At 39.9% G+C, this 15,488-nt stretch overlaps 2 protein-coding genes across 5 annotated transcripts in view; one reads left to right on the top strand and one right to left on the bottom strand.

Annotated features, from left to right (window-relative positions):
* The window catches only part of LOC120740290 (growth arrest-specific protein 7-like), a 49,751-nt gene extending 47,518 nt beyond the window's left edge, over positions 1-2,233 (top strand). For all 4 annotated transcript variants that reach the window (XM_040042547.1, XM_040042554.1, XM_040042563.1 and 1 more), the window contains one exon: positions 462-2,233. In XM_040042547.1, coding sequence (XP_039898481.1) covers positions 462-575 — 114 coding nt within the window. In that variant the 3' untranslated portion in view covers positions 576-2,233. The remainder of the gene's footprint in view (positions 1-461) is intronic.
* Positions 2,234-6,085: 3,852 nt separating this feature from the next.
* On the bottom strand, positions 6,086-12,045 carry rcvrna (recoverin a). Its single transcript, XM_040042591.1, has 3 exons — positions 9,642-12,045; positions 9,259-9,370; positions 6,086-9,163 (listed from the first exon to the last, which is right to left on the bottom strand). The coding sequence occupies exons 1-3, from the start codon at positions 10,020-10,022 to the stop codon at positions 9,045-9,047; spliced, it is 612 nt and encodes a 203-aa protein (XP_039898525.1). The 5' UTR covers positions 10,023-12,045; the 3' UTR covers positions 6,086-9,044.
* Positions 12,046-15,488: the final 3,443 nt, after the last annotated feature.

Genomic DNA, 15,488 nt, shown 5'->3' on the forward strand with positions numbered 1-15,488 from the left:
GCTGCTCAAAATAAGGTCTCCTTTTTACCTGCGTTATGACATCCAGGCCACACAGACTCGAAAATGTGCTAATATTTGTGACACTGGGTGATGAGCTTCCTGATTTTCAGTCCTGAACATTTCATGTGGATATCTCCTGTACTTGTGGGGTTATGAGGGCTCAAAAACGCTGCATTTCGACCTCCTCCACTGCAGTTTGGGGGCCTGAAAAAAATCAGCTGATTGTGAAGCGGTCATTTGGGTCAAAGTCATTGATTTTGCACGTAATGAAACATGTTGTTATATAAAAACTGTCACTAAAGTTTGTGGTTTAGTTTGTTACCAAACTCTTTTGGGCTTTTTGGGCAGATTATCCAATCAACTGACCGCTCAGCACCTCCTGTGCACCTGACCTTTAGGTGTTTAACTCTGAATGAAGACTGAAGTTTTAAGGGGTCACGTTACTGTCAATATCTTTTCAGATGGTTGAGCCCGTCGACCAGCTGCTGCAGAATGTGGATCCCGCCAAAGACAGAGAGCTGTGGGTGAAGGAGAACAAAACCGGCGATGTTCGGCCTGTGGATATGGACATATAGCTCGTCCCGGCCTGACCTGGGATCAGCTGTCCTGTCTTCAGTATTAAAACACATCCACAGAATCCAGGAACACTTGATGACACTGATTCGGGGACGGTGCATGTTCAGACCCCTGAGGTCTGCTCATCCTCTCTCTGAGTGGAACAGTGAGGAGGAAAACAGTCCAGCTAACAGTAACGGACCCAAGTACCAGCATGTTCCTTCTAAATTTAAACCCCATCATAATCCACATTAGCTTACTGAATGCCATTTAACATATTCTGCTGTTTACCTGTTGTAAAGTTGAGATTATTAAAAAAAATGTACGTATTTTGAATTGTTCAGTTTAGCGTCAGCCAACACTTTTCCAGTCTGAGTAAACCAAACAAAAAAAAAAGTCTGATTATTGATATTATTTTGGATACTGAAGCATACTGAGATCTTGGAATGATATATTTTCATAATTTGCTGGTCCATTTTGGTGGAAATGCATGTTTTGAATATATTGTTTTCACTGTACGTGGAGAGCTGCACACTCTGTGGAACCATGATGGCTGTTTCGGTGTAGTTTATGGAAGTTAAACAAGGTATTCTCTATCTTGTCCATAATTTTGGAGCTTTCTCCCACTTAAAAAAAAGGAAAGTGTACAGCATAAATATCCAGAAACCTCAACTTTTCCAAGCATTTTGCAATCGGGATTTGATTACACTCAGCACAAGTCCCGAGACGGAGTCCCAAGATTTAGGCCAGGGTCTATTTTGAATCAGCGCGAAGGAGGAAAAGGTGGTCCAAATTACACTGAAACACCTTTTAGTGCCTAACGGTTATATACCTGGAATGTCCTTGATTTATTCTTCTCTGCATCGGTGTACATTTGTACATACTGGTTCGATGTTTGCACTGTTCAACGTCGTCTGTTTCACGTTTTGTCGACCCTTAAAGAGAAGATCTTTAAGGGTCGACATGCAGCGGGAAGTGCGAGGTGATAGAGATATCAGAGACTGCATGTAGACTACGTGTCCGTGTTTACATATATGTGTTTGTCTGTCGCGGTCTTTACATTTTGTTTGTTTTGGAATAATTTTTCTTTTCTATGTTCCCAGAAGGACAAAGTTAAATAATAAAGATTTTAATCCAGCTGCCAGGCACTCAAAAAAAGTTGTGAAAAAGTAAAGAAATGCTTAGCTGCCTTATGAAAAACACTGACCGTTCGTCCCCTGCAGCACATTCAGACTTTGCTTTGACCCCCACCCCCCAAACGGCTTCATGTGTAGGTTTGAAATAGTGTATTTGTTGTAGAGGTTTTTATAAGTGTGTCTCAATGTTGTGCACTAAGTGTGACGAGTTACGTTCCAACTAAATGTTCTTGACCAGAATCCACAATGACATAACGGTTGAGTTAACTGCCCTTCTGTGGTGATTGTTTTCATTAACGTGAGTTTAATCCGATTTTCCCAATGTTTTTAAGAATGTTGGATCACAGGTGACCTCTGTCCCGACGGTGTAGTGAGGAATGCAGTGTCCAAAATAAATCTCCTCTTTGAAAATTAAATGCCACAGCGTGTCGTTATGTAACTCTGCCAGGGGGGGCTGGGGGTTTAGAAATGGGCAGTTAGATCTGCAAGATGTTTCATTTAAGATCTGATTGATGTGAATAAAAAAAATTAAAACTCATAAACCTGGTGAACATGTTTTATGTTAAACCTGCAGCTCATAACACTGCTCAAGTGTTTCTTACAGATTTTCATAATAATGAATCCAAATATGATTATTATGGGGTTGTTGTTTTTTTTACATTTTACACCTGAATTATATTATTGAACAATGGCACAATCAATATCAGCTTTAATTCACGAGGTTTTCCAGACATCTAGCATGAACTGTTTGGGAATTATAGATGTTTTTTATAAAAAGCAGCAATGTGAAAGTTATATAGCCGTCTGTGGACCGGATCAGGGAAACTCCCCTTTATATCAATGTAAATATGTAAACTACACTCTTAACCCTGACGTATCTTAGAAAGTGTATTTTCAGCAGTACATCTCGTTTTTTCTGCATAACAGAGAAATGCTGCCACAAGTCTTTGGTCATAAATTACAACAATTAAATGTGTAAAATTACAGAGAATGTTCTGGTAGCTCATTGCCGAGGCTGTCCTGTAATTACAAAAAATGATTTTTGTTTGTTAATTTACAGAAATTGTCCTTTTTTAAGTACTGTGGACCCATTGTAAAAAAAAAAGAAAAGAAAAAAAATTATAGTAGTGACAAAACAGGAAATTTTCTGTCATTTAATTGCTTATCTGTGTTTTGTAACATGAATGACTATGAAAAATGAAAATGAATGTCTTTATCATTAAGAAAACGCTGGAATACTTATTAGAAAATACTTTATAAGCCCCAAAAATTTCAAAACTGGAGGCCCTCCGACCTTATGTTTCACACCTCTGCTCTAACTAAACTGAACAGCTGACAAGTTTGACGAGCATATGAGATCTGTTCCCTCATTATTCTGAATTAAACTGATACAAGATCTGGAGTTGATTCCAGGTGTTGAACTTGCATTTAGTACTTGTTCACTGGAAGAATGAATATAAGGCCCAGATAGTCACACAAGTGAAGGAGGCCGCTGTTAGGCTGAAGTACCAACGTCTAGAACCCATCGACACACGAACCAGTGATTTTATTCAACTTAGGCTAAATTAACAAGCCCACAGATACTCGCATTTTGCAAGTTTCAAAAACAGCTTTAAACCTCAAATAATGCCAATAATTGCCAAATGATGGCAAATATGAGACCTGTTCAGACAGGTACAATATACAGATTGGATTTAAACATTAAATAGTTAAGTTAAACAAGCTTACAGGTGAGTACTCAGCTATTCCACGGACACTGTGAAGTCTGTATAAAAGGCAAGGTAGAAGACCTGAGGATGGATAAAAGGATGAGGGTAAAAAAAAAAGAAAAAAGCGGCAAAAACTGGTTTGACACAATATATGAAGGCCAAGCCAACTAAATCAGGGATGACATTTTTTATTGGCTGAATCAAGCAGTGGCTACACTATTAGCTTCAAGATAAACACTAGCAAGATTAAAACTGCAAGTGAGGCCACCAATCATGGCCTACAACAAAGATATGGGTGGAGCTGACCTGTCAGATCAGCTCATTCTGCACTACTCCACCCACAGAAACATTGCTCCCTGGTAGAGGATCATCTTGCTGCACTTCCTGGACACTGCAAGAACAAATGCCTTCATTTTTCACCGTGAGATGAGCAGTGCCAAGCAGGTGCACCCCATGACACACAAAGACTTGGTGTGTCAGCTTTGTGGCATGGACAAGACCAGCCAGTGTTCCTCGGAGCAGGAGAGCTGATCACATTCCTGTGCCCGCTGTCCCAACCTTAGATCCTGGCCTAAAAGCTACCAAAGGCAGACTGAAAGGTAAACGCTGTCTATATAGTCATAGCTCATCCCACTTTATGAAATAACAGCTAGATTCTATATTAACTGACTGCACAGCAGTCCTTTATCTATTGTGTTAAACTACAAATGAAATATGTCAATTCAATTTTATTTATATAGCAACACAACAACAGTTCCCTGATATTTCTTTATATTGTAAGGTAACGTAGAGACTCTACAATAATACAGAGAAAACAGGGAGAACTAACTATACTTTCCTTTAAATTTAGTTTGGGAGTTTCAGAGCTCTGTGTGTTGTGTTTAGAGATCACTGGGTGTCTTTGTGACAGAGTACCATAAAAGATAGGTGGCAGTCAACAACAAGGGAGATTTAAGCATTAATCACAAATTGAAATATATGCCTAAAAAGTACCTGAATCTTTCTTAATTAGCATAAAAAAGGGATTGTGTGTCACTTCAAACACAAACTGTCTTCTTGTTTATCGCTTTAAGGCTACGTCCACACTAAAGCGTTTTCGTTTGAAAACACATCGTTTTCTCTCTGTTTTGGCCTCCCGTCCACACTGAGGCTACGTCCAAACGTACACGGGTATTTTTGAAAACGGAGATTTTCCGTTTTCGTTTTAAAAAAACTACCCCGTCCACACGTAAAGGCAGAAATGAAGGAAAACGCTGCTAGGAACATGCCAAAGCAGCAGGTGGCGCTATATTCCTAACCGTGTAGAAATGTTGGCCAATCAGAAGTCTAGAAGCCTCGGTGGGAAAAAGTAAACAAAGCTGGGGCATAGAAGCAGAACCGAGTCGTATGTGTGGAGGGACAGTAACTGTGTGTGTATATGTAAGCATTTAAACACTGCAGAGAGTAGAATTAACAGTAACAGTATTGTAGAAATTCATTTCACCGAAACAATAACGTGGCGCACACTGTGACGTCAAAAAAGGTGCACATCTTTGACGCTGCGTTTTCTCCGTTTTTCTCGTCCACACGTAAATGCAAAAACGGAGTTTTAGAAAATATCCACCCTGGCCAGAGTTTTTAAAAGTCTCCGTTTTCAGTGACCAAAAACGCCGTTTACGTGTGGACGAAAGGTGCAAACGCATAGAAAAATCTGCGTTTTCAAAAATACCCGGGTACGTGTGGACGTAGCCTGAGACGGCGTTTTGAAAACGCTCTCAAAAACGCATACATTTCAAAACGGAGCTGTCCCATCGCAGTGTGGACACTTGAAAACGCAGACTTTCTAAAACGATGACGCATGTTGGTCATATGATGCAGTCATGTGACCACTTACCCAGTCATGTAATCCGATTGTTCAGTCTGACGTCACTAGCCGTGTCTGGACCTAAACTCCGCTGCAGGTCCATATATCAAACGATCACTATGGCATTACTGAGAGTTGAAAAACTGTCTAAAGTCTTTCATCTTTAATAAAATGATCAGCGTTCTGCTCTACCAGGTGTAACAATTGAGTTTAACATCCAGGCATCCATGAAAACGGAATTTATGACATTTAACGGAGTTAGAAGTTAGCAGGGAGTTAGCTCGCTAGCTTCTATCTAAATACAATATAGCATGTCCTGACTGCGGGGTTTTGGAAACAAATTCAAACGTACAGCTCTGTTATCACTTCCAACATAAATGAAGACAGAAAACTAAACAGCAGTGACGTTTGTAGGGTTACTGAAGTTTGGCTGGCTGGTATATAATGATGTGCTACGTGACCGGTAGCGACACAGCTATGTTAGCATAATATAAACAAGCTAACTTTTTTTTCCACTGGATAAAAGTTAACGTGAGTGTTCTCGGTGGTCAGGAACAAATGTAATCGCATGGCAGGATGCTGTAAAAGGACCAAACTTCAGCCAGGAGAACAACTGAGATAATCCATCCACAATACGAGGTTAGTCATTCATATACTGCTGCATGGGCTGGGCTGTAGCTACATCCTAAGGTTTTAAAAACTGAGCTTAAATAAATGATTAGCGGTAATAAAAGCCGAGGGAGGTCAACAGTGATCACTGACTGTTTTAGGAGCTTTTTGAGATCAAATAGAAGAAAATACAAAACATTAAACATGTTAACAACACAAAAGCCATATTAAACGCAGACTACTTTAGGCCCGGAAGTAGGATTCGTCGCGTCATCACTGAACAACCGGATACTGTTCTTTGAGGCGGTCCAATATTTTGCGTATTTGTTCTGGTCCGTCTCCCAGTCGATGTTCTCGTTTGCTTTGGAAACCTTGTACTCGTTGGTGACTCGGAGCAACAAATCTACCTCATTATCAGTCCACTTGAAAAATTCGTTGCTTTGTCTTGCCATTTCGCTGCCACGATTCAAAGAGCCGGAATGTAAATAAACGGCAGAGGGAAATGACGCAGGTCGAGTCATCTTGCGTTTCACGCATGCACAGAACTGCAACGTCAGCATTTTCGGTCGCTTTAGTGTGGACTCTTTGAAAATGACTAGTGTGGACGCGGAGCGTTTTCAGACGAAAACCCTGTTTTCACATCTATCCGGGCTAGTGTGGACGTAGCCTAAGCTTAACAAAGAAAAGTTAAACTAAAAGTAAAATATACTAATGGATTCAAGTTGGACCGCGGGAAGCAAATGATCTATGCGGGGGAGCATGTTGGAGCAGTGTATCGTTCTCTGTGCCAAGCCCACATTATCCTAACTGTGAGTTGGCTGTGTGTCTCAACTGACCTTCAGCTCCTAATAGGATTGGCTGATACAGAAGGATTGTTAACCTGAGCCTAATTCCCTTCATAAGGAGCTCTCATCCCGATTTTCTTGCTTTCAATCTAATGAATGAATCCAAGTGTGAAAAAAACACGCTGGAGAGCTGCCAGATGTATTAGAGAGTAAATTGGCTGTCAATAAAAGGCTGGCATGCAACCACTGAGTGTCAGGACGGCTCATAACACTGCAGAGTCAGGAAACTGAGTCTTTAGGTATACATGTTAGAGGAGGTGACTTATCACCAGGCTGGATATTCCTGTCATCAAAAGTGATCTCTTTTCCCCAAGTGCTTGTTAACAGAGCAAGGGATTTCTCCCATTTTTAATCATACTTGTTTTCCTTGGAACGAATAAATGATTTCTATTTGGAAACAACCATCGAATTATTCCAGAAAAAATAAAAAACCTTAAAGGGCAATAATATTAGCGCCCTGACAAACTGACCTTTTTATTGCTGTGCTTGTAAAACAGGCTAAAACTATGTGTTATCTTCCAATTTACACAGTATAAAAACTTCAGCAAGGGTTTGAGCTGTCACTTGAGAAAGTATGATTCTAAAAACAAAAGAAATCAGTTTAGACGAAGCAGGAGATGAAGATCTAAAGTTATCACAGCATTTCAAGAACTGGAGTGAGAAGTATTAAGATATTTAAAGAGAGCCATACAGTACAGAGCAAGTCTGGCGGAGGTAGGAAGTGAACAAAACTAGTGAGAGATGTGTCTACTAACCCCAGGACAACTGCCAAGACGATAGTGAAGGAGTTAGCCAAGTAGGGATGTGTATTCACAGAAAAGACAATCACTAGAAGCCTGCACAGAAATGCACTCTGAGGCTATGGACCAAGAAAAACTCTGCAGAAGAGGCACATTCAAGCCAGACTGAGGCATGCCGAGGACAACCTGGAGAAAGATTGAATGAAACTATACCCCGTTCTCAGAGTGACGCTGATTATGTCACAAAGCCCTGACTTGAATCCCACTGAAAATCTGTGGGGTGAACTGAAGTCCAAAGTTCGTGGCAGAAGACCATCGGATCAACCGACTAAAACAACAGACTGCAGAAAAGGAAAAACGATACACAGTGACTGTTATCATCGGGGGTAGTTAATGTGAAATAATATTGTTTCTGTATACAAAGTAAAGAAATGTAAGCATCCAAAATAACAGTAGGATGTTTGGGAAAGCTTTTGCAAATTCCTTCCCTCTCCAAATTACCTTTAAAAATAGGAATTTTCACAAGGGGGCAAATAATTCTGTCCTCATTTGTATTTTCCACCTGTTTAATATAAAAATCAGTGGTGTGTCTAGTGGCTGTTTAATAAATAGTCCAGATAATATAAATGTAATTAAAATATAAACGTTTAAGGATTAAAATACAGAAACCAAACTAAGTTTCATTGGAAACCAAACCAGAGTAAATATATGTGTAAAGATAATCCAAAATAAAGTTGTATACAAACTACAGTTGGTTAGGATGAGTCACTCTGTGAAACAGTGCAAACACTACAAATATATCAGTTAAAACAAATTCCAAGTGGAAAGGAAGTGTGTTCAAAATGCATGTTTCAGACACACTGCTTTTTAAAAGAGTCGAGGACATGGCTGAAGTGTCCTTGGTGGATATTACCATGTTATACAACGACACTTAAAAAGCACAACACATAACACACATACACCTTTACAGACAGGTTTTCATGTTCACGTACACAAAAGAGAACATTTAAACAAATAATGAGTTAACGTGTTCACTGCCACAACTACACAAAAAATGTACAAAACATATTTGAACAAAATTGAACAAACTAAAATAACGAACAAACTTGTGCGCTGTCCATTGTAAATTGTGTGATTTAAAGATTTAACTGCATGAAATCAGCTCGTTTACACAAAGCACAACATCTAAACCAAGGAGGCTAAACAAAACGGACACGCCAAAAATGTCCAATCCAGCCTATGGATGCCTTTGTAAAGTGGGAATATGGATAATGGTTAATTAAACGTGAACACTGTTTTGACTCCCAACATTCACGTTGCCATCCCTGTTCTAGCCTGAGCGGTTACACTGTTTAAAATTGATCCATTGCACAGTTGTTCAGCTTCTATTTTATTTTATTTTATCAAATGTGCCTAATCTCCCTATTTACTTACTACTTGCAATGACAAAAAATGAAACACTGTTTAACTAGTTTACCAGAAAGAACATGAACATGATTAATTACAATAAAAAACAAGAAATGTGGTTAAAGCGGTTGAAATATAACCACAAAAATCAGTCTTAAAACCACGTGAGGTTTTTTTCTGCTCTGTTTTTAGCCTGTACTCTACTGCTTCTTCTCTTTCAGCTTGTCTTTGATTTTCTGAGGTTCATCATATTGTATCAAGCGTAGGATATCCTTGTTGTCCATCACGCCCTGAATGAACTCTCCCTCTGAGATTTTATCTGCAAAGAACCAAAAAAAGAAGCGTCAACAAAATGCTTGTGCCTTGTGTAGTTGCAGCAGATAACGAGATGAGAGTTAATAAAGTGTGGTTTACCGTTCTCCTTCTTTCCGAAAAATGTCCAGATTTTTTCAGCCCTTTTCTCCGGCGTGTTTTCATCCTCAGGGAGATTCTTCTGTGCGTCAGCAGGAATCATGTTGAATATTGACTGCAGGAGAGTAAACGCATTTTATAGGTTTAACCAATGATTCATGATGAATTTAATCAAATATTCGTCGGAATATTACATTTTCTTTGAGTAATTGTAAGTGGAATAATTTGGAGGAGGCTGTGGCTTAAAATTGAAATCATCAAAGGTCCATTTACACATTCACAGAAGTGATCGTGATTATTCAATAGATGAATGTAACGCGAATTCAGTTTAGTCATGTAATTTTAGTGTATTCAGAACAGATAAAATTAGTATGAAGTATAGCTACCCTAACAATCTCTTGGATTTCATTTTTGCTGATGGTTCCATTTCCATCCACATCATAGAGGCCAAAGGCCCACTCCAGCTTCTGCAGAGTCTTTCCCCCGGAGGTGAGGTGCAGAGCGACGATGTACTCCTTAAAGTCCAAAGTTCCGTCTGCATTAGTGTCGAAACTCCTGAAAACGTGCCGCGCATACGCCGTGGGGTCCGCGTCTGGGAAGAAGCTGGCATAGATGCCCTCGAACTGCTGCTTGCTGATCCTCCCGCTGGGACACTCCTTAAGGAAGGACTGATACCAGGTGCACAGTTCGGCCTCTGTGTATTTGGTGTTGGACTTCAGCTCTTCCAGGAGCTCCTTCGACAAAGCGCTGCTCTTAGTATTCCCCATCCTGATCAAGAAAGGTTAAATTCTTGTATCTCCTGCGATTGGCCGTTAAACTTCTGTGGAGTTTGTGCGCTCTGTCTTGTGTTCGCTCTGTCGAGCCCCTCAAGGTGCCAAATGGGATTATGATCATCACTGCCTAAATCCAGACAGCTGTCTTGAAGATTAAGGGGGATAACTGCGTCACACTGCTATGACACCTTTTTATTGAAGACAGAGTTAAATACAGGAGGCAAGCGCAGCGGATTAAAGGCGGCAGGTGGCCGTTACTTAGAAGCTCAACATCTGGGAGGATATTTGCCTTTTTAAGCAGAATTTGTGTAAATACACTCTAATATTTAGTTACAGGGTTGAAGTATAATAATACTGACTTTGGGGCCAAAGAAAGACGAGCATAGACTGGTGCCATCTTTTATCATTGCCACTTGGGAGGAATTTGCTTACACTAAACCAGACAGTGTTAAACAAATGTATTAGACCACCACCCAATGTAAGGTTTATTCTACAGCTGTCCTAAATTAACAGTTTTGGTAATTTCCAAAATCATCTTTATGTTAATACATCCATCCATTCTCTTCTGCTTATCCAACTGAGGGTCAAGGGGAGGCTGGAGCCTATCCCAGCTGTCTTAGGGCGATAGGTAGAGTGCACCCTGGACAGGTTGCCAGTCTGTCGCAGGGCTAACAAAGAGACGGACAACCATTCACACTTATGGGCAACTTAGAATCCTCTGTTAACCTAACCACACTAACTGCATGTCTTTGGACCATGGGAGGAAACCGGAGTACCTGGAGAGAAGCCATGCAAACATGGGTAGAACATGCAAACGCCACACAGAAAACCCTGGACTACAGGATCTTCTTGCTGGTAACCGTGCTAATCACTGTTTCTGCAATGTTAGCCCAAAAAGTTGATTCTGTTCGTCTGGAACTTTTTCAGTAGGAGAAATGTTTAGTTATTCATCCAAGTGATTTGTTCAGTCTCAGCTGACTGCCAACCTTATAAACAGTACCTTTGCACAATGACTGAAATTAACCCAGTGAGCTAATAACGGGCTGTGAGTCAGTTCATTGATGATACATCTCAGGACCACAATTCATGGATCACATTAACTCGGGGGACCAAAACATCTAATTCAACGGGGAGGATATGAAAAGTGGCAGACATCGAGGAAACCAAAAAAATCTGGCTAAGCGGAGGCCAGGACTCCGCAGTCTATTTATTGATCATTGATCAGTGGTTGTTGATCAGTGGTCATGATATTTTCCATATTTATGATCAAGGAACTGATCTCACAGCCCATTGGTTATTCAGTGTGCTAAGTTCAGCCACTGTGAAAAGGTACTGTTTATAAGTTTGGATAAACATGCAGTCAGCTGAGACCGTCACTTGGATGAGTGACGAAACGTTTCGCCCACTGAAAACGCTACGTCCAGATGAACAGAATCAACTTTTTGGGATTTACTTACCTGCATGATTGAGCTCGCATCAAGAACAGCAGTGTCTTAGGTTGAATATTAAATTGTTTTCACGATGTGGGTCTGTTAGGTCAAATGCCTGAATATGATGTGACAGGAAAAAGACAAAGAAACAGCTCAAAGTGCAATGAAGGGGGTGTCAGAGATGATCCAGCCACCACATGAGGTTAATTAATCATATGTTACTGGGTGGTTTGGGCCATTTGTCGCCAAGTGTTTGAGTTTGGTTGCCCTAAAGAGAGCTGCAGAGGCTTAAACACCAGAAACTGTCCATTTGTAATTACCTTCAGTCACTGCAGGTTTCCCACCACTGCAGCAGATTGTGCTGTAATCTGGTCCAAGACTATTATAGTGGAGACACAGATAATCTTATCTGGGGACAAACAGCCGCAAACATACTTACGCCCGATGATACGCCTTTTCCGAATTAAGTGCAAACATAACTTTGCAGCCCAATGAGGAAGAAAAGCCCCATTTTTAAAAAATAATCAAAAAGAATAAAATTAATGAAACTGACCAGGAGCAAAATAAAAAAAATGTCTCTGATTTTAAGAGAAATCGGAAGACTTAAAAAGCAAATTATTGCATTTTGAATTTTAGGAAAACAATTAATCAACTGTATGTTATAAGGTACTAATATTTAAAGTAGTATTAATATAACAGTATTTGTAAAACAGCAAATTTGAAAAATCATAGATAACAACAATTATGTTTTAGCATTAAAGACATCATATTGAAAGCTTATGCGTACTGGTGTATTAACCATTAAAGTGTGGCGGAGAAACCATTAAGAAACAATACAATAACAATCAGTTTGTGATGTCAAACAATTTGACAAATAAAGACAGTTTCGGTCTCCTTCCAGACATTGGCACACACATTGAATAATTTGTACTTCAATACACTTATCTGGTAATTTTCAAATCTACAGAGACCTTCCGACTTGTGTATATCGCCATGTTTCCTTCTTAGATCCCTGAGTTTCCCATTGTCCTCAGCACTGGTCAATCCAATTGAGGGTTTTATCAAGATTAAAGACATTGTTAAACCTTCAGTACCACTTATTAAAAGATTCAAGTGGGTCTATGTATATACTTGATCCTGAACATATACTTTTTAATCTGTGTGAATTCGAGAAAATCAAAAATAAATGAAAACTGGTGTATCCGATTCATGTTTTTTAAAAGTGATTAAAGATTTATATTGTACGATGATTACACCCTGAAAAAGAACAATTCAAAGAAATCATTAAAAGCCCAAAATGACAACATTCATGCCCACGATGAGTGTATGTAAACTTCTAACCACGACTGAGTATTTGTGCTATACTGTGATCAGCATCAGAATTAATCTACAATAATCTATCGGCAGCTCTCACGCGTCAGGGACCAAGAGGTCACTGCTGACACACATAACAGCTGATTATAATCCTGTTTCATCCTGTGCAAGGTGTACCAGCTTTGGTGAATGAAGTGAAAGCCAATGCACATTTATTTGGATTTTTCTGCATTTTAAATGAAGTTAAAGTTGGACAAAGCAATCCTAAATTTTCCTTTATGCATAAACATAATCCGAGAGAGTCTCTGTGTAAATCTGCATCTACCTTTGCAAAATCAGATTAGGTAAAGTCCAGGTCATTCATTTCACATTTAAAATACCATCACATACTTTTACATAATCGTTTAGGTTTAGTTCAAAATTGCATAAAATGTTGAGCATCTGTACGTCAGGGGAAAAGGCATTCGCTCAAACCTCACATCTGTCATTCGCAAACTGGCAGGTATTATTATGTAAAAAGCAATGAGCCTGGGAACTGTTCATTGTACCAACCGGCTTACCACTTCATCAAGTGTAACGCTGGACTTAAGTATCCTGTGGTTGTAATTTATTACATGGAAGCTAATGTTCAGTATAATCTATGTGCATTCAGAGGAATCACTAAAAGTCTATGCCTACTTACCATATAAATGCCAGCAATGAGGCAAACATACAGACGGTCAAAAATCCCCCTTATATTATTTGTTATTGTTTATTTTCTATCAGTGTCTACTCCAGATGAAACCCATTTTAATATGGCCTTGTCTTTTAAATCTTATGACTGTAGTGGACATTGTGTAACACGGTTAAGTCAAATTGTCCCTACATGAGTTTATCGTGGTCATTACTGTGGATTTTCATCACACTAATCCCGGAGTACAGTTTCTTTTTAAGCTTTTGTGTTTTAGTTTATATGAATCGTTTGAGTGTGTTCTGGATTTGACTCGATTTGACTCCAAAAACATGATGAGGATGATGAGAGGGAAAATTCGACATCTCGGATACTTTAAAGGAGTTTACAAATCCAGGGCAGTTAAATGATCTGCACAGCTGCCAGTGCTCACACTACTGTACACAGGGCAGTGTAAACAAAAACTGAGAGACCAGTGCATATACTGTACACCTGAGTTTCAGTACTTATAACGACTTGGGCAAAATGTCAAATACATGCTGCACAGTTAGGTTACAGCTAACTGGCTAACTGCCCCATGCTGTTAGTTATATATGTCAGCAGTTATGAATTATATTGTTATATGTATAGGTGATACTGTGCTGCTGTTCTGTGTCCACATTTCTGTATAGGCAGGTATGTGTGGGTGTGTGTATATATGTGTTTGGCTGTAGGATGGATGTCAAGCACCTGCAGGCCTGGTGGGTGTGGCCCTGCTAGGGGACTGGCCACACCCGAAGTTCCTGCCACACACCTGCTGCTGATCAGGGCTCGTCGGGGGAGCTACTTAGGAGAGTCTTGGAGCTCCCATTGGTGCGGGATCATTGTGTGAGACTCCACGTTAGTCATCCAGTTGAACTTAGTTAATGTGTGTGTCCCCGCGGTTGTATGTGTCCTGACGGCTGCTTCTATTGTGTTCCCAGGAGAAGTGTGGAGCGCCAGACAGCAGCCAGCACGAGGAGTGCTGAGACACGGGAGCGGAGAGCACTAAGACACGGACTTTTCACGGAGAGACACGACACGGGAGTCAGGGGAGAGCACGGGGATTTATTGTTGTTTTTTCACTGTAAATAAACGCACTGTTTACACACAGAGCTCCGCGCCTGGGTCCTCCTTCCCTACATCCCCACGGTTTGCCCTGCCAAACCGTGACAATATATGTTTGTTTCATGCCATTACATGATTTGTTGATGGCTAAATCAGTTAAGTAAGTTGGAATTACTTTAGTTATCAAAGTAATCTACAGTAATCTAGCAAACTTGCAGGGATAATGTTAGCAACTAAGATACAGGTAACCTGGAGATAATTAATTAGCAAACAAAGTTACCAAATCAGCCTTAAGATTTAGAAACAATTACACAGTCTCATCTACTTCATACAGTATTTTAGTTTAATTTGCAATAACTTGCAGTTTGACTGTGTGAGCTGTGACATCAGTGTTTGCTAGCATTATTTATTGGACACAACAGCTCAGAGACACCTTTGAAAACCAAAACAATAAAGTTGAGTGCTCTTTTGGCAGCTTTCCACTTTTGCCCAGATGGGCATCATTACATAAAACTAGCTTTCTTCTAATGTTAGCTAACAATAGTTTTCCTATATGTACATAACTGAAGTTATCGGCTAAGCTAGCAAGCTTGGTTGTAGGTGAACTGTGGGCTGCCCTTTTGGACCCCTATGTGGGGATTCTGGGGGCCGCCCCATTGAGCTAGCCGCTGCATTCGTTTTGCCTCTTGTGGGCACCAAGAGATGATTTTCTAGAACCCTCTCTGGTCCACTTGTGATTTGTCCTAATGCAGGGACCACCAAGGTTATTACAGTTAATTTCATCGAGGCTAACAGCTAAAACTACCAAAACAATAAAGAAACAGGTCTTCTAAAATGGCATCTTTTTGTTGTTGTTGTTGTTTTGGTAGTTTTACTTGAAATAGACATTGCTAATGTCTCAGAGTACTCTGAAGTCATAACTAGAAAAATTATGTAATCTCAAATCCCTAAATTAAAACA

The sequence above is a fragment of the Simochromis diagramma genome, unplaced genomic scaffold (genome assembly GCF_900408965.1).
Source record: "Simochromis diagramma unplaced genomic scaffold, fSimDia1.1 OVJJ01000321.1, whole genome shotgun sequence".
Lineage (NCBI taxonomy): Eukaryota > Metazoa > Chordata > Actinopteri > Cichliformes > Cichlidae > Simochromis > Simochromis diagramma.

Coding starts and splice junctions, on each gene's coding strand:
- rcvrna (XM_040042591.1), bottom strand. CDS start 10,022: ATGGGGAATACTAAGAGCAGCGCTTTGTCGAAGGAGCTCCTGGAAGAG. Junction 9,371..9,641: donor AAATCCAAGAGATTGTTAGG/GTAGCTATACTT, acceptor ACTCTCCTGCAG/TCAATATTCAACATGATTCC. Junction 9,164..9,258: donor TTTCGGAAAGAAGGAGAACG/GTAAACCACACT, acceptor GGTTCTTTGCAG/ATAAAATCTCAGAGGGAGAG.